Genomic DNA, 23,570 nt, shown 5'->3' on the forward strand with positions numbered 1-23,570 from the left:
ATGTGACTTTCAAAATAAAAGCCCCGATGTCATCCTCGACTTAACAAAAAAAACTATGAATCTGGTTGTGTAGCTAGATATACTACTCGGATGAATACTATAATATTTGAAAAGCTTCCAAACTATGGGTTAGAGATTATAGAAACAATATCATGTGTATTCATACAAAAAAAATATATGATATGAACAGCATTTCTGGTCTCGGGTTTCTTCTGACCTCTCCCCCTGCAAAGTTCGACACTCGATTATTTTAGCCTTTTGCCGGGTAGCTAGCAAAATGCTAAATTGGCGAGCTGGCTAGCTAAATTCGCTAGTAGTAGTGATGCACATTAGCGATTCAATCTGTGTAAGGTTAAATACATTTATTCGGAGATAGCTAGCCAGCCAGTAAGTTACCTATTAATATATTTTTGAAACGACTTGAACGAAGAGGGACGTTAGCTAGGTGCTAAGAAGAATGATTATTTTTTTCATCCAAAGCTAGAATGTTGTTAGCCAGCTGGCTAACGTTAGCTAGAATCATGACGATCTAAATGTGTGGATCATTAGCAAAGGCCATTCATTCATTGTCTAGCTAGTAGCTTAGTATATTCAAACATATTTGCTAGCAAGTAGTCTTAGCAAATACATTATAGATCGCTGACACTGATTTATTGTCTCTATGACAATATCAGATGGGCTAGCTAGCCAACATGTTTGTGTTTGCTTGTTTAGGTCAGCCAAGATCGCTCAGTTCAGCTGTAAAACAAAAATGAGTCTTCTTCCAGACCTGAATGCCAATGAGGATGAAACATCCTACTATGCAGACAAGACCTGGGTCCAGTGCGAGTCTCCCAGATGTCTAAAGTGGAGACTGGTACCAAAGAGTGATGAAACGGTGGCTGAGCCGGACCATGGCAGGTCCTGGCACTGTCATATGAACCCAGACCCTCTGTTCAGCCACTGCAGCATCCCTCAGGGCCCTTTCCCCAACAACTCCCAGTTCAAGGAACATGGCCTGAAGGTTGTGTACTCCGGGCTGCCTGTCGGGAGCCTGGTGCTGGTGAAAGCATGTAACTGGCCATGGTACGGGATGGTTGGCAGTCGGCACTTATGTGCCCGTTTCCAGGACTCAGATCAAGGCTAGGCCTGAAAGGGCTTTTTAGTCCAGAAGTAGGTTTAATTTAGTTCCATGACAACAGGCACGAACCCTAGGCCTAAATATCTTTTTAGTCCAGAAATAGGTTTAATCTAGTTCCATGAAAACCGTCCCTTAGCTACTACAGTTAGTTCTATTGAATTCATCCATACCAGTGTTAGGCCTTAGATAAAGCGTTAACTAATCATTGTTGCTCTCTCCAGGTGGCCAGCCATTCTAAGTCCAGACCCCAACGTGGAGGAGTATGTGAGGCTGGACAGCGAGGGTTATGTGGAGCACTACCATGTTGAGTTCCTGGGGAAACCTCATACCAGATTCTGGGCTGCTGCCAAGCATGTAGAACTCTACCACAACTCCTCCACTAGAGTATGTATCTTTTTATTTCTGTTTCAGTTTAATGTTCGTTAGTGAAGGCGAATAGAGATGAAAGATTCAGTGATATGACGAGACATACTGTCACACACTGACCATAGTTATAGCGGGCATTCTATGTTGTATGTCTAGTTTGTCTGTTTCTATGTTTTGGTTGGTCGGGGTGTGATATGAGTGGGCCTTCTATGTTGTATGTCTAGTTTGTCTGTTTCTATTTTTTGGTTGGTCAGGGTGTGATATGAGTGGGCCTTCTATGTTGTATGTCTAGTTTGTCTGTTTCTATGTTTTGGTTGGTCAGGGTGTGATATGAGTGGGCCTTCTATGTTGTATGTCTAGTTTGTTTGTTTCTATGTTTTGGTTGGTCAGGGTGTGTGTGATATGAGTGGGCATTCTATGTTGTATGTCTAGTTTGTTTGTTTCTATGTTTTGGTTGGTCGGGGTGTGATATGAGTGGGCATTCTATGTTGTATGTCTAGTTTGTTTGTTTCTATGTTTTGGTTGGTCGGGGTGTGATATGAGTGGGCATTCTATGTTGTATGTCTAGTTTGTCTGTTTCGATGTGTTTGGCCTGATATTGTTCGCAATCAGAGGCAGGTGTTAGTCATTGTCTCTGATTGGGAACCATATTTAGGTGGCCTGTTTTGTATTGTGGGGTGTGGGTGATTGTTCCTGTTTCCAGTGTTGGTGGTCACGGTACTGTTTAGTCTTTGTTCATTTTGTCAGTTTAGTGTTTTTTTGTTCGTTGTTCAAGTATTCTATTAAAATGGATAATCATCACGCTGCATTTTGGTCCTCTTCTCTTTTGCCCGACGAGGAACGTTACACATACTCTATCGTGGAGGGAGTTAAAAACATTTTGCGCTGTTTTTTTCCAGACACAGATTTCGCCTGGTCCTAAAACTAGAAAACCTCTCAATGGAGAATCTCTAATAAAAAAAAATGTTTTTTTTTTTTAAATTCCAAAACTAGGCTTAATCTGTGTCTGAGAAACAAAATAAACATTTTTTTTAAATCCGGCATAGCCCAGATACAGGAACCTGCGAGGCGCTATGAGGAAGTCGTATGAGGTGGCGATGGAGGAGGTGGCTAAGGTCAGGGAGATGGGCTGTGAGGAGAGACTGCAGATCAGCCACTTCCAGCCACAGGATTGTGAGTAGACTTACATCTGAATAACTGCATTGATAAGAGTCTCTGAGATACTGTCACCTGACCACTGTCTTTTATTAACATGGTACATTTGTTTTTTTAACGACATTCAGGAAGTTTCCAGAATCGGCTTCCAATGTTTCATATTTTAAATCTGTTTCTTATTTGAAATAGGCAGAAAAAAATACATTCAGATATATGCAGATGATGCTGTGCTGTTGTCCAAATAGTTCTGTGATGATAATGTGTTGATTCTGTGTTGCATGATGTGACCCCCCCCCCCCCCCCCCCCCCCCCCCTATGACTGTGTGTCAGTGTTGAGTCAGGCTCAGAGGTTAATGCATGCTATTGAGAGGATGCTCAGACAATACTCCAACCAGCAGGACAACCAGGGCAAGGTAGAGACATTTTTTTTTTTAGGTTCTAGTAACTTCTGTATGTTACTAACAATCTCCTGGGTATCCAGTATCCACTGCTATTAGGATATGTGACACTGTACACACAGCCAATGATTTGACTATTTTCAATGAGATAAAATGACGTCGCTACATGTTATGTGTGTTATTGGTGTTGTGACAGCGGGACCAGAGGATTAGGATGTGGGATGCCGGCATCGAGGAGGACGGAGACACTCTGATCATAGAAGGGTTCAGGTTTGACAGCGCCATCTGTCTGGAGGACCTGATGACTGCAGGAAACAAGAAATAAAGAGATTTTTTTTATTTTTTAAACAAGATATTTCCAGATAGTTTTTTTCTTCAAGACATGTTAATCCTTTCCCCTTAAAGTGCTTTATATTGTATGATATTTCATTGAAATGTTATATTTTTCAAAAATATTTGTTTACTGTGGTCATTGTTGAAGACATATGTGGTGACTGGCAGTATGAAGAAGCCTTCAACCTCAGTACAGTCTTTCCTGTTTGGCCCGTTTGTTAAATCTTTCTCTGTGTTCATTCATTCTCAAGTTGTCATCGTATGTTATTCTTATTCCAGTGCAACACGGCTGGCTGTTGTATTCCTCATGGTGTTTAAAGTTCAGAGAATGGAGGAAATAAACCTTGGTATCAGACAAGAGAACCACGGTAGTGCAGCGACAATCACTGCTTAATTACCTCAGGATAATGTACTGTATATAGCAGTATAGTACAGGATAATGTACTGTATATAGCAGGATAATGTACTGTATATAGCAGTATGGTGTAGAATATTGTACTGTATATAGCAGTATGGAGTGGGATAATGTACTGTACATAGTGTGATAATGTAGTGTATATATCAGTATAGTGCGGGATAATGTACATTATATAGCAGTATGGAGCAGGATAATGTACTGTGTATATAGCAGGATAATGTACTGTATATAGCGGTATGGTCCAGGATAATGTACTGTATATAGCAGTATAATGTACTGTATATAGCTGTATAGTGCATGATAATGTACTGTATATAGCAGGATAATGTACTGTATATAGCAGTATGGCGCATGATAATGTCCTGTATATAGCATTATAATGTACTGTATATAGCAGTATAGTGCATGATAATGTATTCTATATAGCAGTATAGTACAGAATAATGTACTGTATATAGCAGGATAATGTATTGTATATAGCAGGATAATGTACTGTATATAGCAGTATAGTGCAGGATAATGTACTGTATATAGCAGTATGGAGCAGGATAATGTACTGTATATAGCAGTATAGTGCATGATAATGTACTGTATATAGCAGTATAGTACACGATAATGTACTGTATAGCGCAGGATAATGTACTGTATATAGCAGGATAATGTACTGTATATAGCAGTATGGAGCAGGATAATGTACTGTATATAGCAGTATAGTGCATGATAATGTACTGTATATAGCAGTATAGTACACGATAATGTACTGTATAGCGCAGGATAATGTACTGTATATAGCAGGATAATGTACTGTATATAGCAGTATGGAGCAAGATAAGGTAGTGTATATAGCAGTTTAGTGCAGGATAATGTACTGTATATAGCAGTATGGTCCAGAATAATGTACTGTATATAGCAGGATAGTACAGGATAATGTACTGTATATAGCAGGATAATGTACTGTATATAGCAGTATGGTGCAGGATAATGTACTGTATATAGCAGGATAATGTACTGTATATAGCAGTATGGAGCAGGATAATGTACTGTATATATCAGTATAGTGCATGGTAATGTACTGTATATAGCAGGATAATGTACTGTATATATCAGTATGGAGCAGGATAATGTACTGTATATAGCAGTATAGTGCATGATAATGTACTGTATATAGCAGTATAGTACAGAATAATGTACTGTATATAGCAGGATAATGTACTGTATATAGCAGTATGGCGCATGATAATGTACTGTATATAGCAGGATAATGTATTGTTAATAGCAGGATAATGTACTGTATATAGCAGTATGGAGCAGGATAATGTATTGTATATAGCAGGATAATGTACTGTATATAGCAGTATGGTCCAGGATAATGTACCGTATATAGCAGGATAATATACTGTATATAGCAGTATGGCGCAGAATAATGTACTGTATATAGCGGTATAGTGTACTGTATATATCAGTATGGTCCAGGATAATGTACTGTATATATCAGTATAGTGTACTGTATATAGCAGTATATTGCAGGATAATGTACTGTATATAGCGGTATAATGTACTGTATATATCAGTATAGTGTACTGTATATAGCAGTATGGCGCATGATAATGTACTGTATATAGCAGGATAATGTACTGTATATAGCAGTATAGTTTACTGTATATATCAGTATGGTCCAGGATAATGTACTGTATATATCAGTATAGTGTACTGTATATAGCAGTATAGTGCAGTATAATGTACTGTATATATCAGTATGGTCCAGGATAATGTACTGTATATATCAGTATAGTGTACTATATATAGCAGTATATTGCAGGATAACGTACTGTATATAGCAGTATAGTGCATGATAATGTACTGCATATAGCAGTATAGTACACGATAATGTACTGTATATAGCAGGATAATGTACTGTATATAGCAGTATGGTGCAGGATAATGTGCTGTATATAGCAGGATAATGTGCTGTATATAGCATGATAATGTACTGTATATAGCAGGATAATGTACTGTATATAGCAGGATAATGTACTGTATATAGCAGGATAATGTACTGTATATAGCAGGATAATGTACTGTATATAGCAGGATAATGTACTGTATATACCCCTTCTTCCTACCGACATCCTACCTACTTCCTACCTACTTCCTACCAGTCTAAACAGCTTCACTGGCAGAGATTTTCTGTCTACTTGATGTTTTCTGTTCTTAGCTGGTCAGCAGCTTTTCAGGTTATTTGATTCCTGGTTTGTTGTTATGAACACAGAGTCTGTGAGGGTCTTCATATGTTTCTGGTTTATTCATCACGGTGTAGTGGAGGTTGTTAGTAATGGGTGACTCTAGTTATCTCTCTCTAGAGCTCTTTGGTAACGAACACACAATGGTTTGGCGTGTGAAAGAAGGATGCATATGTAGAAAATAACCTCATACCTACTGTAAAACATGGTGGTGGATCTGTGATGTTATGGCTGTTTAGCCTCCACTGGTCCTGGGATCCTTGTTAAGGTCAACGGCATCATGAACTTTACCCAGTACCAGGACATTTTAGATAAAAACATGGTTGTCTCTGCCAGGAGACTGACACTTTGCCACAAGTGGATCTTCCAGCAAGACGATAACCCCAAGCACACATCAACATCCACAAAGAAATGGTTAATTGACCACAAAATCAAGTCTCCGAACTTTAAACATATTGAAAACCTGTGGTGTGAATTGAAAAGAGGATATTAAGGATCTGAAAGGATTCTGTTTGGAGGACTGTTCTAAGATCCCTCACAATGTGTTCTAGAATCTCAGTGTGCCACCGGCACACTTTCCTCATCAGCCCACAAACAATTTGCGGTGGCGAGTACTGGTCGAAGATACAATGTAGAAGTACTGGTCGAAGATACAATGTCACTTTAAACTCTGAAAAAACTAATTTTAAGGTTTATATTTCGCTGTTAATATGTTGTAAACCTACTGCGGGGTATATCGTGAAACATTAGGATGATAAGTAAACATTTAGAGCAAATATTTACTCAATGTGTTTTGGGCCAAATTGGGAAAATGCAGTGGAACGTCTGAATCCTCACAACCTCTCACAACTCAAGGTAGGCTTACTAGGACTGCTAGTGTGTGTGTGTGTGTGTGCCTCAATCGATTCAGGCTTTTCAGCAGTTCATTTATCAGCTGTGAAAAATGTGAGTTTGGGTGGGGAGGGACCAAGCCAATACTGTATATTATAACAGACAGGATGGAGAGGGACCAAGCCAATACTGTATATTATAACAGACAGGATGGGGAGGGACCAAGCCAGTACTGTATATTATAACAGACAGGATGGGGAGGGACCAAGCCAGTACGGTATATTATGACAGGGTAGGGAGGGACCAAACCAATACTGTATATTATAACAGACAGGATGGGGAGGGACCAAGCCAATACTGTATATTATTACAGACAGGATGGGGAGGGACCAAGCCAATACTGTATATTATAACAGACAGGATGGGAAGGGACCAAGCCAATACTGTATATTATAACAGACAGGATGGGGAGGGACCAAGCCAATACTGTATATTATAACAGACAGGATGGGGAGGGACCAAGCCAATACTGTATATTATGACAGGGTAGGGAGGGACCAAACCAATACTGTATATTTTAACAGACAGGATGGGGAGGGACCAAACCAATACTGTATAATATGACAGACAGGATGGGGAGGGACCAAGACAATACTGTATATTATAACAGACAGGATGGGGAGGGACCAAGCCAATACTGTATATTATAACAGACAGGATGGGGAGGGACCAAGCCAATACTGTATATTATAACAGACAGGATGGGGAGGGAACAAGCCAATACTGTATATTATAACAGACAGGATCGGGAGGGACCAAGCCAATACTGTATATTATAACAGACAGGATGGGGAGGGACCAAGCCAATACTGTATATTATGACAGGGTAGGGAGGGACCAAACCAATACTGTATATTATAACAGACAGGATGGGGAGGGACCAAGCCAATACTGTATATTATGACAGGGTAGGGAGGGACCAAACCAATACTGTATATTATAACAGACAGGATGGGGAGGGACCAAGCCAATACTGTATATTATTACAGACAGGATGGGGAGGGACCAAGCCAATACTGTATATTATAACAGACAGGATGGGAAGGGACCAAGCCAATACTGTATATTATAACAGACAGGATGGGGAGGGACCAAGCCAATACTGTATATTATAACAGACAGGATGGGGAGGGACCAAGCCAATACTGTATATTATTACAGACAGGATGGGGAGAGACCAAGCCAATACTGTATATTATAACAGACAGGATGGGGAGGGACCAAGCCAATACTGTATATTATGACAGGGTAGGGAGGGACCAAACCAATACTGTATATTATAACAGACAGGATGGGGAGGGACCAAACCAATACTGTATATTATAACAGGCAGGATGGGGAGGGACCAAACCAATACTGTATATTATAACAGACAGGATGGGGAGGGACCAAGACAATACTGTATATTATAACAGACAGGATGGTGAGGGACCAAGACAATACTGTATATTATAACAGACAGGATGGTGAGGGACCAAGACAATACTGTATATTATAACAGACAGGATGGTGAGGGACCAAGACAATACTGTATAACAGACAGGGTGGTGATGGACCAAACCAATACTGTATAACAGACAGGGTGGTGTCCCACATGGAACCCTTTTCCCTTCATGGTGTTCAGCCCTATGGCCTCTGGTAAAATGTAGGCTTAGTGCACTAGACAGTATATATACTGTATAAATGTAGGCTTTGTGCACTAGACAGTATATATACTGTATAAATGAAGGCTTAGTGCACTAGACAGTATATATACTGTATAAATGTAGGCTTAGTGCACTAGACAGTGTATATACTGTATAAATGTAGGCTTAGTGCACTAGACAGTATATGTACTGTATAAATGTAGGCTTTGTGCACTAGACAGCCATAGACTGCGGAATTCTCTTCTGTATTGTTGTACACAGTAGGCTGGTCTGTGAATCTTTGGACTGTGTATTCTCTCTTGTACACAGTAGGCTGGTCTGTGAATCTTTGGACTGGGAATTCTCTCTTGTACACAGTAGGCTGGTCTGTGAATCTTTGGACTGTGAATTCTCTCTTGTATACAGTAGGCTGGTCTGTGAATCTGTGGACTGTGAATTCTCTATTGTACACAGTAGGCTGGTCTGTGAATCTGTGGCCTGTGTTCCAGAAGGTTCCAGAATGCTTTAAACAAGGCCTCATGTCCTTGATAGGTTGACCTCAGAGTGACAGACAGACAGACAGACAGACAGACAGACAGACAGGGTTAATGTGATGCTGCAGCCATGTCTTTCCTTTTAATTACACTGCAGAGCTGCTCCTGAGAGCTCAGCGAGGTGTGTGTGTGTGTGTGTGTATACTGCACCCTACATCTTGGTAGTTGCTGCACGACATTGCCTGCTTCGGGTCATAAAAGTGTACTGTGAGTTTGTCCCATACTGTGACACTGCTGATGGTGAATAGGAAAACAGCTAATTGAATTAGTAGAATCTCCCATCCAACCCGCTGATTGAAGAAGGACGAGCTCTACGATCTGATTCTGCTTTAATAGACCACTACACAGTTCTGCTTTATATCCCTGAAGGGGAATTAGTAGAATCTCCCATCCAACCCGCTGTTTGAAGAAGGACGAGCTCTACGATCTGATACTGATACTTTAATAAACCACCACACAGTTCTGCTTTATATCCCTGAAGGGGAATTAGTAGAATCTCCCATCCAACCCGCTGATTGAAGAAGGACGAGCTCTACGATCTGATACTGCTTTAATAGACCACTACACAGTTCTGCTTTATATCCCTGAAGGGGAATTAGTAGAATCTCCCATCCAACCCGCTGATTGAAGAAGGACGTGCTCTACGATCTGATACTGCTTTAATAGACCACTACACAGTTCTGCTTTATATCCCTGAAGGGGAATTAGTAGAATCTCCCATCCAACCCGCTGATTGAAGAAGGACGAGCTCTACGATCTGATACTGCTTTAATAGACCACTACACAGTTCTGCTTTATATCCCTGAAGGGGAATTAGTAGAATCTCCCATCCAACCCGCTGTTTGAAGAAGGACGAGCTCTACGATCTGATACTGCTATTAACGTTGAGTTGCCTGTTTATCATAAGACTGGCGTTCATACAGTTCTACAGTTCTGCTTTATATCCCTGAAGGAGAATTAGTCTACATAACCAGACTACCTGCAGTGCTTTATATCCTGAAGGGGAATTAGTCTACATAACCAGACTACCTGCAGTGCTTTATACCCTGAAGGGGAATTAGTTGAAATAACCAGACTACATGCAGTGATTTATATCCCTGAAGGGGAATTAGTCTACATAACCAGACTACCTGCATTGTTTTATATCCCTGAAGGGGAATTAGTCTACATAACCAGACTACCTGCAGTGTTTTATATCCTGAAGGGGAATTAGTCTACATAACCAGACTACCTGCAGTGTTTTATATCCCTGAAGGGGAATTAGTCTACATAACCAGACTACCTGCAGTGTTTTATATCCCTGAAGGGGAATTAGTCTACATAACCAGACTACCTGCAGTGTTTTATACCCTGAAGGGGAATTAGTCTACATAACCAGACTACCTGCAGTGTTTTATACCCTGAAGGGGAATTAGTCTACATAACCAGACTACCTGCAGTGCTTTATATCCCTGAAGGGGAATTCGTCTACATAACCAGACTACCTGCAGTGCTTTATATCCCTGAAGGGGAATTCGTCTACATAACCAGACTACCTGCAGTGCTTAGCTATAAAATTAATAGCGATAAAATTAATCACTTACCTTTGAAGTTCTTCATCTGGTTGCATCACAAGGGTCCCAGCTACACAATAAATGGTTGTTTTGTTCGATAAAGTCCCTCTTTATATCCCAAAAACTCAATTTTGTTGGAGCGTTTTGTTCAGTAACCCACTGGCTCAAAGGAGGTCAAAACATGCAGATGAATGCATCCTAATAGTACCGGTAAAGTTCGTTAAAACATGTCAAACGACGTTTATAATTAATCCTCAGGTCGTCAATTATCTAAATAATTGATAATATTTCAACAGGACAAAAGCGTATTCAATAGAAAGGAAAAACAACGAAGAGCACGCACACGGTCCTGCGACCAAACAAGTACTGCATGATTCCCCCAGTCCCCTGACCAGAAGGTCTTTACTCGTCGTTTTTTCAGAAAACAAGCCTGAAACCATGTCTAAAGACTGTTGACATCTAGTGGACGCCATAGGAACTGCAATATGGGCCCTAACCCGTTAGATAGTCAATAGGCTGTCAATGGGAAAACCACTCACATCAACAAAAAGAAAATCCCATTTCCTGGATGGATTTTCCTCAGGTTTTCGCCTGCCATATCAGTTCTGTTTTTCTCACAGACATTATTTTAACAGTTTTTGAAACTTCAGAGTGTTTTCTATCCAATGCATATCCTAGCTTCTGGGCCTGAGTAACAGGCAGTTTACTTTGGGCACGTCAGTCATCCGGAATTCAGAACAAAGGGAACAGAGGCAACAGCAGCACTCTTGGCTCTGTCTGTTTTTTTTTTGTGCCTGTGAGATTCTTTTGCAAAATGCATTCTATCGTGTTTTGAGCATGCAAATTAGAGCACGGGAGGGTCGGCGTATCACTCCAAATCAAAGTATGTGAACCTGGAGCACGGAGGGCACTTCTCCTATGCATACTCCGTTTGTAAAACATTTTTTTAAAGCAACATGCATCGATGCAAGCGGCAACAGAATGTATGCAAAGAAATATGACTCAACCACGTAATAACATAACATTTCTTGAAATCAATAGAGGCCATTATTTGAAGTGAAGCCAGAGAAGATACACTCCGACTTTGGAATTAAGTGTTCACTACTCACATCTCATATGATGCCTGACTACAATATTTTTTAAATCTTTTATCTTTAGCACTGTTAGGGCTAACTGGCTAGCTACTAGTACTGATAGGGCTACTAGTACTGTTAGGGCTAACTGGCTAGCTACTAGTACTGTTAGGGCTACTAGTACTGTTAGGGCTACTGGTACTGTTAGGGCTAACTGGCTGGCTACTAGTACTGTTAGGGCTACTAGTACTGTTAGGGCTAACTGGCTAGCTACTAGACTAGTACTGTTAGGGCTAACTGGCTAGCTACTAGTATTGTTAGGGCTACTAGTACTGTTAGGGCTAACTGGCTAGCTACTAGTACTGTTAGGGCTACTAGTACTGTTAGGGCTAACTGGCTAGCTACTAGTACTGTTAGGGCTACTAGTACTGTTAGGGCTACTAGTACTGTTAGGGCTACTAGTACTGTTAGGGCTAACTAGCTGGCTACTAGTACTGATAGGGCTAATTGGCTAGCTACTAGTACTGTTAGGGCTACTAGTACTGTTAGGGCTAACTGGCTGGCTACTAGTACTGATAGGGCTACTAGTACTGATAGATCTAACTGGCTAGCTACTAGTACTGTTAGGGCTACTAGTAATGTTAGGGCTACTAGTACTGTTAGGGCTACTAGTACTGTTGGAGCTAACTGGCTGGCTACTAGTACTGATAGGGCTAACTGGCTAGCTACTAGACTAGTACTGTTAGGGCTAACTGGCTAGCTACTAGTACTGTTAGGGCTACTAGTACTGTTAGGGCTACTAGTACTGTTAGGGCTACTAGTACTGCTAGGGCTACTAGTACTGTTGGGGCTAACTGGCTGGCTACTAGTACTGATAGGGCTAACTGGCTAGCTACTAGACTAGTACTGTTAGGGCTAACTGGCTAGCTACTAGACTAGTACTGTTAGGGCTAACTGGCTAGCTACTAGTACTGATAGGGCTAACTGGCTAGCTAATAGTACTGTTAGGGCTAACTGGCTGGCTACTAGTACTGTTAGGTCTAACTGGCTAGCTACTAGTACTATTAGGGCTACTAGTACTGTTAGGGCTAACTGGCTAGCTACTAGTACTGTTAGGGCTACTAGTACTGTTAGGGCTAACTGGCTAGCTACTAGTACTGTTAGGGCTACTAGTACTGTTAGGGCTAACTGGCTAGCTACAAGTACTGTTAGGGCTACTAGTACTGTTAGCGAGCCAGATAGCCACGAATAATTGACATCTACCTTGCATAACATTAGTTTTAGATCATTTTTGCCTGTTAAACCAGCTGGGTTAGCTACATTTTTTACGATTCACATATAGCTAGCAGATAGTTATGAAGTAAAATGTTTTGTGTATATCTTGTTTGGTCTCTATTGTTGCCAATGTCCTGTCTGGAAGAAGGGTTAGTGAATGAGGATGTGCAGCGTGAGGTAATACAGTAGGGGGAGTGCTTCTCAAGTGTAATGTTTTATGTGTTCTCCACACTCTCATTCTCACAAGAACGTCCTCTGAGAATGCACTCGGAGCATGAGAGTGTGGAGCGCGGTAGTATGCGTATTGAGAAACACCCTACGTTTTTGCTGCTTGGCCAATTAGTGAGTGAGAGAACATCTGTTAGGAGAGAGAGATGACAATGTAGCCCTCTAGTCTCTCTCTCTCTCTCTCTCTCTCTGTCTCTCTCTCTCTTTCTCTCTCTGTCTCTCTCTCTGTATCTCTGTCTCTCTCTCTCTCTGTATCTCTGTATCTCTCTCTCAGTGTCTCCATCTCTCTCTCTCTCTCTCCATCTCTCTCTCTCTCTCTCTCCATCTCTCTCGCTCTCTCTCGCTCTCTCTCTCGCTCTCTCTCTCTGTTTCTCTCTGTCTCTCTCTCTGTCTCTCTCTCTCTCTCTGTCTCTCTCTCTGTCTCTCTGTCTCTCTCCCTCTCTCTCTCTCTCTCTCTCTCTCTCTCTCTCTCTCTCTGTCTCTCTCTATGAGTTGAATCCTTACAGAACCAATCAGTCTAGGATGTGTTCATACAGTCGGAATGATCAGCAGAGTGATGATCTTAGTATTAAAACTGGAATGTTAAATTAGACACACACACTCACACACACACACACACATGATGAATCTCCTGAATCTCCTGCGGTGTAAACTGGTTGGATGGTACCTGGGCTCCTTGCTGTGAGGGACAGACTGCTCTACCGTAAGGTAGCATTTATTATGGAGAACGTCTCATTAAACCACAGGTCTTTACGGTGCTGCAGCTCTCCACTGGGTCCTGTCTGTCTGCCTGGATGTGACCTGACCTCTAGTCTTCCTCATCCATGCAGACCAGACCAGCAGCACTGCAGATTTAGCAAATTTCAGCCAAACCCGTTGCTGACAGGTGTATAACATTAAGCACACAGCCATACAATCTCCATAGACAAACATTGCCAGTAGAACGGCCTTACTGAAGAGCTCAGTGACTTTCAACGTGGCACCGTCATAGGATGCCACCTTTCCAACAAGTCAGTTTGTCAAATTTCTGCCCTGCTAGAGCTGCCCCCGGTCAACTGTAAGTGCCGTTTTTGGGAAGTGGAAACGTTTAGGAGCAACAACGGCTCAGCCGCGAAGTGGTAGGCCACAAAAGCTCACAGAACAGGACCGCTGTGTGCGGAAGCGCGTAAAAATTGCCTGTTTCACTACCGAGTTCCAAGCTGGCTCTGGAAGCAACGTCAGCACACAAGAACTGTTCGTCAGGAGCTTCATGAAATGGGTTTTCATAGCCCGAGCAGCTGCACACAAGAACTGTTCGTCAGGAGCTTCATGAAATGGGTTTTCATGGCCCGAGCAGCTGCACACAAGAACTGTTCGTCTGGAGCTTCATGAAATGGGTTTTCATGGCCCGAGCAGCCTCTAAGATCTCCATGTGCAATGCCAAGCGTCGCCCGGAGTGGTGTAAAGCTCACAATCTCGGTTTGTCGAATGTCAGGAGAACGCTACCTGCCCGAATGCATAGTGCCAACTGTAAAGTTTTTGGTGGATGAGGAATAAGGATCTGGGGCTGTTTTTCATGGTTCAGGTCCCTTAGTTCCAGTGAAGGGAAATCTTAACGCTACAGCATACAATGACATTCTAGACGATTCTGTGCTTCCAACTTTGAGACAACCGTTTTTTGGAAGGCCCTTTCCTGTTTCAGCATGACAATGCCCCTGTGCAGAAAGCAAGGTCCATACAGAAATGGTTCGTCAAGATTGGTGTGGAAGAACTTGACTGGCCTGTACAGAGCCCTGACCTCAACCCCATCAAACATCTTTGGGATGAATTGGAGCGCTGACTACGAGGCAGACCTAATCGCCCAACATCAATGCGCCGACCTCACTAATGCTGTTGTGACTGAATGGAACCAAGTCACCTCAGCAATGTTCCAACATCTAGTGGAAAGCCTTCCCAGAAGAGTGGAGGATGTTATAGCAGCAAAGGGAGGACCAACTCCATATTAATACCCATGATTTTGGAATGAGATGTTCGAGGAACGGGTGTCCACATACTATATATCTCTACTACTATATAACTGTACTACTATATACCTCTACCTCTATATACCTCTACCACTATATACCTCTACTACTATATACCTCTACTACTATATACCTCTACCACTATATACCTCTACCACTATATACCTCTACCTCTATATACAGTGCCTTGCGAAAGTATTCGGCCCCCTTGAACTTTGCGACCTTTTGCCACATTTCAGGCTTCAAACATAAAGATATAAAACTGTATTTTTTTGTGAAGAATCAACAACAAGTGGGACACAATCATGAAGTGGAATGACATTTATTGGATATTTCAAACTTTTTTAACAAATCAAAAACTGAAAAATTGGGCGTGCAAAATGATTCAGCCCCCTTAAGTTAATACTTTGTAGCGCCACCTTTTGCTGCGATTACAGCTGTAAGTCGCTTGGGGTATGTCTCTATCAGTTTTGCACATCGAGAGACTGACATTTTTTCCCATTCCTCCTTGCAAAACAGCTCGAGCTCAGTGAGGTTGGATGGAGAGCATTTGTGAACAGCAGTTTTCAGTTCTTTCCACAGATTCTCGATTGGATTCAGGTCTGGACTTTGACTTGGCCATTCTAACACCTGGATATGTTTATTTTTGAACCATTCCATTGTAGATTTTGCTTTATGTTTTGGATCATTGTCTTGTTGGAAGACAAATCTCCGTCCCAGTCTCAGGTCTTTTGCAGACTGCATCAGGTTTTCCTCCAGAATGGTCCTGTATTTGGCTCCATCCATCTTCCCATCAATTTTAACCATCTTCCCTGTCCCTGCTGAAGAAAAGCAGGCCCAAACCATGATGCTGCCACCACCATGTTTGACAGTGGGGATGGTGTGTTCAGCTGTGTTGCTTTTACGCCAAACATAACGTTTTGCATTGTTGCCAAAAAGTTCAATTTTGGTTTCATCTGACCAGAGCACCTTCTTCCACATGTTTGGTGTGTCTCCCAGGTGGCTTGTGGCAAACTTTAAACGACACTTTTTATGGATATCTTTAAGAAATGGCTTTCTTCTTGCCACTCTTCCATAAAGGCCAGATTTGTGCAATATACGACTGATTGTTGTCCTATGGACAGAGTCTCCCACCTCAGCTGTAGATCTCTGCAGTTCATCCAGAGTGATCATGGGCCTCTTGGCTGCATCTCTGATCAGTCTTCTCCTTGTATGAGCTGAAAGTTTAGAGGGACGGCCAGGTCTTGGTAGATTTGCAGTGGTCTGATACTCCTTCCATTTCAATATTATTGCTTGCACAGTGCTCCTTGGGATGTTTAAAGCTTGGGAAATCTTTTTGTATCCAAATCCGGCTTTAAACTTCTTCACAACAGTATCTCGGACCTGCCTGGTGTGTTCCTTGTTCTTCATGATGCTCTCTGCGCTTTTAACGGACCTCTGACACTATCACAGTGCAGGTGCATTTATACGGAGACTTGATTACACACAGGTGGATTGTATTTATCATCATTAGTCATTTAGGTCAACATTGGATCATTCAGAGATCCTCACTGAACTTCTGGAGAGAGTTTGCTGCACTGAAAGTAAAGGGGCTGAATAATTTTGCACGCCCAATTTTTCAGTTTTTGATTTGTTAAAAAAGTTTGAAATATCCAATAAATGTCGTTCCACTTCATGATTGTGTCCCACTTGTTGTTGATTCTTCACAAAAAAATACAGTTTTATATCTTTATGTTTGAAGCCTGAAATGTGGCAAAAGGTCGCAAAGATCAAGGGGGCCGAATACTTTCGCAAGGCACTGTACCTCTACCACTATATACTTCTACTACTATATACCTCTACTACTATATACCTCTACTACTATATACCTCTAGCACTATATACCTCTACCACTATATACCTCTACCACTATATACCTCTACTACTATATACCTCTACCATTCCTCAGCATGAATGACAGGGCATTCTTCCACATCAGAATGTGCTTAGTCCTGATGTTTGTCTCCATTGGAGGACCACCGCTCTTTGTTTTTATGGCCATGTCGTTCAGATGCTCAACGATAACTAAAGCCAAGACCATCTTCATGACGCTGAAGACCTCACGGAGAAGAGGGATTATGGGCAGTGGCATAAAGATCTCTGGTGACTTGACGACAGCTGCTGAACTGCAAATATTGTCCACAAATTTCTCAATATTTACTGATTTCCTAATCCAAGGTATGTTCAGTAGCTGTTGGAAAACCTGGCTAGCAGCCTCTAGGTCTACCGTCAAAGCTTCGGCTGCTTGGGGGATCTCACTGGCATTGGTGAAACCGGCCACAAGACTTGAACTTGTTGAGAACATCAAGGATATTTCTCTTCGCGCCTCTGCATTTCCTTGCTCCATCGTCAGCCATTTTTGCAGCTTGGCTTCATCTAACCTCCCGATTGGATGTTCTCTTTCAGAACTCTCAGAAGTGTAAATTAAGTTTGAATTCCATCCCACTGATGTCTTTTATTTATTAAAGTTTTACAGAATGTACATCAATGTAAGTACCAAGATTTGACCATATCCCTCCCTCCCTCCCCACCTCCCTCCCTCCCTCCCTCCCTCCCTTCCTACCTCCCTCCCTCCCTCCCCACCTCCCTCCCTCCCCACCTCCCTCCCTCCCTCCCCAACTCCCTCCCCACCTCCCTCTCTCCCTCCCTCCCCATTTGCTCCTTGTCATCGTAGTACGGAAAACGGACGATAAACCCTCTAGGCTTGGCGTTGTCGTCTCCGCCCGCTGGGGAGGGGCCAATGCGGTGGGCTCTATCCAGCTTCAGGGGGTGATGGAACAATGGCCTGAACCCAGCACATCCGCAAAGAATTCTGACATGAACTTAACCGAGTTCCCTTCCTTCACGTTTCTCTGGAATACCAACAACACGAAGATTGCAACGACGAGAACAGAATTCCAGTTCATCAGTCTTTGTCAATCAGCTTTTGGTTTTCGGAGCTCAGAAGGGCGACCGTTTTCTCAACGGCTACTATGAGGTCACTGTAGTCACACAGGTCATGTTCAAAGCCGTCAATTCGGCAGGTCTTGTTCATCCGCAGGCTCGGATACCATCCAGGAGTCTTCTCGATGAGTGCAATGTAATCGGCTGTGATCGGTGTCAAAAAATGCAGATTACCGATTGTTATGAAAACTTGAAATCGGCCAACAAGTGCTCAGCATATGTAGGAACTCCTTCAAGACTGTTGGAAAAGCATTCCAGGTTAAACTGGTTGAGAGAATGCCAAGAGTGTGCAAAGCCGTCATCAAGGAAAAGTGTGGCTACTTTGAAGATTCTCAAATATAAAATATATTTTTATTTGTTTAACTCATTTTGTTGGTTACTACATGATTCCATATGTGTTATTTCATAATTTTGATGTCTTCACTATTATTCTACAATGTAGTAAACCCTTGAATGCGTAGGTGTGTCCAAACCTTTGACTGGTACTGTACATTCGTGTGTGTACATTCGTGTGTGTGTGTGTGTGTGAGTTCAGACACTCCTCAGGGAACAGGCTTTCTACTCTCCTTCCCTTTCTGTTTTTCTCTCCTCTCTGTCCTTAATTTCTCTCCTCCCTGTCCTTAATTTCTCTCCTGTCTGTCCATAATGTCTCTCCTCTGTCCATAATTTCTCTCCTGTCTGTCCATAATTTCTCTCCTCTGTCCATAATTTCTCTCCCCTCTGTCCATAATTTCTCTCCTCTCTGTCCATAATGTCTCTCCTCTGTCCATAATTTCTCTCCTGTCTGTCCATAATTTCTCTCCTCTGTCCATAATTTCTCTCCCCTCTGTCCATAACGTCTCTCCTCTCTGTCCATAATTTCTCTCCTCTCTGTCCTTAATTTCTCTCCTCTCTGTCCTTAATTTCTCTCCTCTGTCCATAATTTCTCTCCTCTCTGTCCATAATGTCTCTCCTCTGTCCATAATTTCTCTCTTCTCTGTCCACAATTTCTCTACTGTCTGTCCTTAATTTCTCCCCTCTGTCCATAATTTCTCTCCTCTCTGCCCTTAATTTCTCTCCCCTCTGTCCATAATTTCTCTCCTCTCTGTCCATAATGTCTCTCCTCTCTGTCCATAATTTCTCTCCTCTCTGTCCATAATTTCTCTCCTCTCTGTCATTAAACCCCCAGGGATGTTTGATTACCCTTTCATTACCAGCTGGAAATGTTTCTTATTCCTTACAGAAACTGTTGCATATTAAACACGGGGAAATAGACCGTAAATCGCTTTTGGATAAGAGCGTCTGCTAAATGACAAATACGACCAGCTTGCTTTGCCTCAGCGGTGTGCTGCTGAGACACACTACAGCCTTGACCATGATAAGGAGAAGAGAAAGAAGAAACCTGACCCAGAATATGAATGAAATACTTGGTCAGGGTGTATATTTGATGACAGTAGAACCCTGTATGACTGACTAAGCTGTAGGAAATACCAGTGTTGATATTCTGTACTGGTATCCTGTGGGCAGTAGAACCCTTTATGACTGACTAAGCTGTAGGAAATACCAGTGTTGATATTCTGTACTGGTATCCTGTAGACAGTAGAACCCTTTATGACTGACTAAGCTGTAGGAAATACCAGTGTTGATATTCTGTACTGGTATCCTGTGGGCAGTAGAACCCTTTATGACTGACTAAGCTGTAGGAAATACCAGTGTTGATATACCGTACTGGTATCCTGTGGGCAGTGGGACCCTTTATGACTGACTAAGCTGTAGGAAATACCAGTGTTGATATTCTGTACTGGTATCCTGTGGGCAGTAGAACCCTTTATGACTGACTAAGCTGTAGGAAATACCAGTGTTGATATTCTGTACTGGTATCCTGTAGGCAGTAGAACCCTTTATGACTGACTAAGCTGTAGGAAATACCAGTGTTGATATTCTGTACTGGTATCCTGTGGGCAGTAGAAGCCTTTATGACTGACTAAGCTGTAGGAAATACCAGTGTTGATATTCTGTACTGGTATCCTGTGGGCAGTAGAACCCTTTATGACTGACTAAGCTGTAGGAAATACCAGTGTTGATATTCTGTACTGGTATCCTGTGGGCAGTGGGACCCTTTATGACTGACTAAGCTGTAGGAAATACCAGTGTTGATATTCTGTACTGGTATCCTGTGGGCAGTAGAACCCTTTATGACTGACTAAGCTGTAGGAAATACCAGTGTTGATATTCTGTACTGGTATCCTGTGGGCAGTAGAAGCCTTTATGACTGACTAAGCTGTAGGAAATACCAGTGTTGATATTCTGTACTGGTATCCTGTAGACAGTAGAACCCTTTATGACTGACTAAGCTGTAGGAAATACCAGTGTTGATATACCGTACTGGTATCCTGTGGGCAGTGGGACAACATAGCTGGATTCATGGATAGTGGTATGATACCTTCTCTGGTGTGAGGAAGGGGCTTTTACAGCAGTGGAAATTCCCTTCTACATGTAAGGGTGTGTGTGTGTGTGTGTGTCTCTCTCTGTGTGTGTGTGTGTGTGTGCGTGTGCGTGTGCGTGTGCGTGTGCGTGTGCGTGTGCGTGTGCGTGTGCGTGTGCGTGTGCGTGTGTGTGTGTGTGTGTGTGTCAGTGAAATTACCCTCCAGGTTACCTAATGCTCTAGACATATGTCATCTCCCTCAGCCATCTAGCCTAACAAACACAGAGAGAGAGACACATTGTCTGAACACAACAAAGAGAGACTCATTGTCTGAACACGACAGAGACTCATTGTCTGAACACGACAGAGACAGAGACTCATTGTCTGAACACGACAGAGACAGAGACTCATTGTCTGAACACAACAGAGAGAGAGACTCATTGTCTGAACACAGCAGAGAGACTCATTGTCTGAACACGACAGAGACAGAGACTCATTGTCTGAACACAACAGAGAGAGAGACTCATTGTCTGAACACAGCAGAGAGACTCATTGTCTGAACACAGCAGAGAGACTCATTGTCTGAACACAGCAGAGAGACTCATTGAACACAGCAGAGAGACTCATTGTCTGAACACAACAGAGATAGAGACTCATTGTCTGAACACAACAGAGAGAGAGACACATTGTCTGAACACGACAGAGAGAGAGACACATTATCTGAACACGACAGAGAGAGAGACTCATTGTCTGAATACAACAGAGAGAGAGACACATTGTCTGAACACAACAGAGAGAGAGAGACATTGTCTGAACACAACAGAGAGATAGACACATTGTCTGAACACAACAGAGAGAGAGACTCATTGTCTGAACACAACAGAGAGAGAGACTCATTGTCTAAACACAACAGAGAGAGAGAGAGACTCATTATCTGAACACAACAGAGAGAGAGACTCATTTTCTGAACACAACAGAGGGAGAGACTCATTGTCTGAACACAACAGAGAGAGAGACTCATTGTCTGAACACAACAGAGAGAGAGAGACACATTGTCTGAACACAACAGAGAGACTCATTGTCTGAACACGACAGAGAGAGAGACTCATTGTCTGAACACGACAGAGAGAGAGACTCATTGTTTGAACACGACAGAGAGAGAGACTCATTGTCTGAACACGACAGAGAGAGAGACTCATTGTTTGAACACGACAGAGAGAGAGACACATTATCTGAACACGACAGAGAGAGAGACACATTGTCTGAACACGAGAGAGAGAGAGAGAGAGAGAGAGAGAGAGAGAGAGACTCATTGTCTGAACACAACAGAGAGAGAGACTCATTGTCTGAACACAACAGAGAGAGAGACTCATTGTCTGATCACAATGACTTCATATACCTCATAAGAGCAACATTGCATAAAAGTGTGTCCTAAAATGATCTCCTTTCACCTGAAGTGTAAACTTGTTCACTACTTCCCTGAAGTGTACACTTGTTCACTTCTTCCCACAAATGTAAAAGCATTGGATTGGTGGAAGCATGGGCTAGGGGGAGTTTCCACCATATTTCTTACTTCTTATACCAGTCGCTCCCTTCACTTCCAATGAAGGGAAGTGAACAGTTGCACATTTTGGTAGGAAGGAGAGCTAATTGGTTGATGATCTCTGTAGATTCTCCCATAACAATGGTGGTTGATGATCTCTGTAGATTCTCCCATAACAATGGTGGTTGATGATCTCTGTAGATTCTCCCATAACAACCGTGGTTGATGATCTCTGTAGATTCTCCCATAACAATGGGAGTTGATGATCTCTGTAGATTCTCCCATAACAATGGTGGTTGATGATCTCTGTAGATTCTCCCATAACAACGGTGGTTGATGATCTCTGTAGATTCTACCATAACAACGGTGGTTGATGATCTCTGTAGATTCTCCCATAACAACGGTGGTTGATGATCTCTGTAGATTCTCTCATAACCACGGTGGTTGATGATCTCTGTAGATTCTCCCATAATCACGGTGGTTGATGATCTCTGTAGATTCTCCCATAACAATGGTGGTTGATGATCTATGTAGATTATCCCATAACAACGGTGGTTGATGATCTCTGTAGATTCTCCCATAACAATGGTGGTTGATGATCTCTGTAGATTCTCTCATAACAATGGCGGTTGATGATCTCTGTAGATTCTCCCATAACAATGGCAGTTGATGATCTCTGGAGATTCTCTCATAACCACGGTGGTTGATGATCTCTGCAGCAGTGTCTGAATTTGTTGCACAGACCTAAAGTTGGTCTGAATTTGTTGCACAGACCTAAAGTTGGACTGAAGTTGCTGCACAGACCTACAGTTGGACTGGATTTGCTGCACAGACCTACAGTTGGACTGGATTTGCTGCACAGACCTGCAGTTGGACTGAATTTGCTGCACAGACCTGCAGTTGGACTGAATTTGCTGCACAGACCTACAGTTGGACTGAATTTGCTGCACAGACCTACAGTTGGACTGGACTGTTTTCAGGTTAAATTCTCAAAGTGAGCAGTTGACCTTTGACAGGACCTTTGGTAGTCGTCATGGTAATGGATTGCATTAGACACTGAGTGCACTTTGCATCTCATTTCCTCCCCAGGCTCATTGGCGACAACGTATAGACAGGTTTAACAGAGACAGAGAGAGCCGGCTGGGGACAACGATTCCTCTGTATCCCTATTCACACTCAACCATGAAGCCCCGTGGAGCTGGCCTGTCCCAGTCATCATGACACTACTAAACCATGCAGCTGGCCTGTCCCAGTCATCATGACACTACTAAACCATTAAGCTGGCCTGTCCCAGACATCATGACACTACTAAACCATGTAGCTGGCCTGTCCCAGTCATCATGACACTACTAAACCATGCAGCTGGCCTGGCCCCGTCATCATGACACTACTAAACCATGCAGCTGGCC

The 23,570-nt window shown here is 42.4% G+C and overlaps 1 protein-coding gene across 2 annotated transcripts in view; it reads left to right on the forward strand.

Annotated features, from left to right (window-relative positions):
- The first annotated feature begins 324 nt into the window (after positions 1-324).
- The window catches only part of LOC139394266 (zinc finger CW-type PWWP domain protein 2-like), a 57,820-nt gene continuing 34,574 nt past the window's right edge, over positions 325-23,570 (forward strand). The window contains exons 1-3 of one of the 2 annotated variants that reach the window (XM_071142292.1): positions 325-387; positions 715-1,065; positions 1,342-1,504. In XM_071142292.1, the coding sequence (XP_070998393.1) occupies positions 752-1,065; positions 1,342-1,504 (477 nt within the window). In that variant the 5' untranslated portion in view covers positions 325-387; positions 715-751. Of the gene's footprint in view, positions 388-543; positions 1,066-1,341; positions 1,505-23,570 lie in introns of those variants that run through there. The other variant, XM_071142291.1, reaches the window with a different exon arrangement.

Source organism: Oncorhynchus clarkii, unplaced genomic scaffold (assembly GCF_045791955.1).
Source record: "Oncorhynchus clarkii lewisi isolate Uvic-CL-2024 unplaced genomic scaffold, UVic_Ocla_1.0 unplaced_contig_8629_pilon_pilon, whole genome shotgun sequence".
NCBI lineage: Eukaryota > Metazoa > Chordata > Actinopteri > Salmoniformes > Salmonidae > Oncorhynchus > Oncorhynchus clarkii.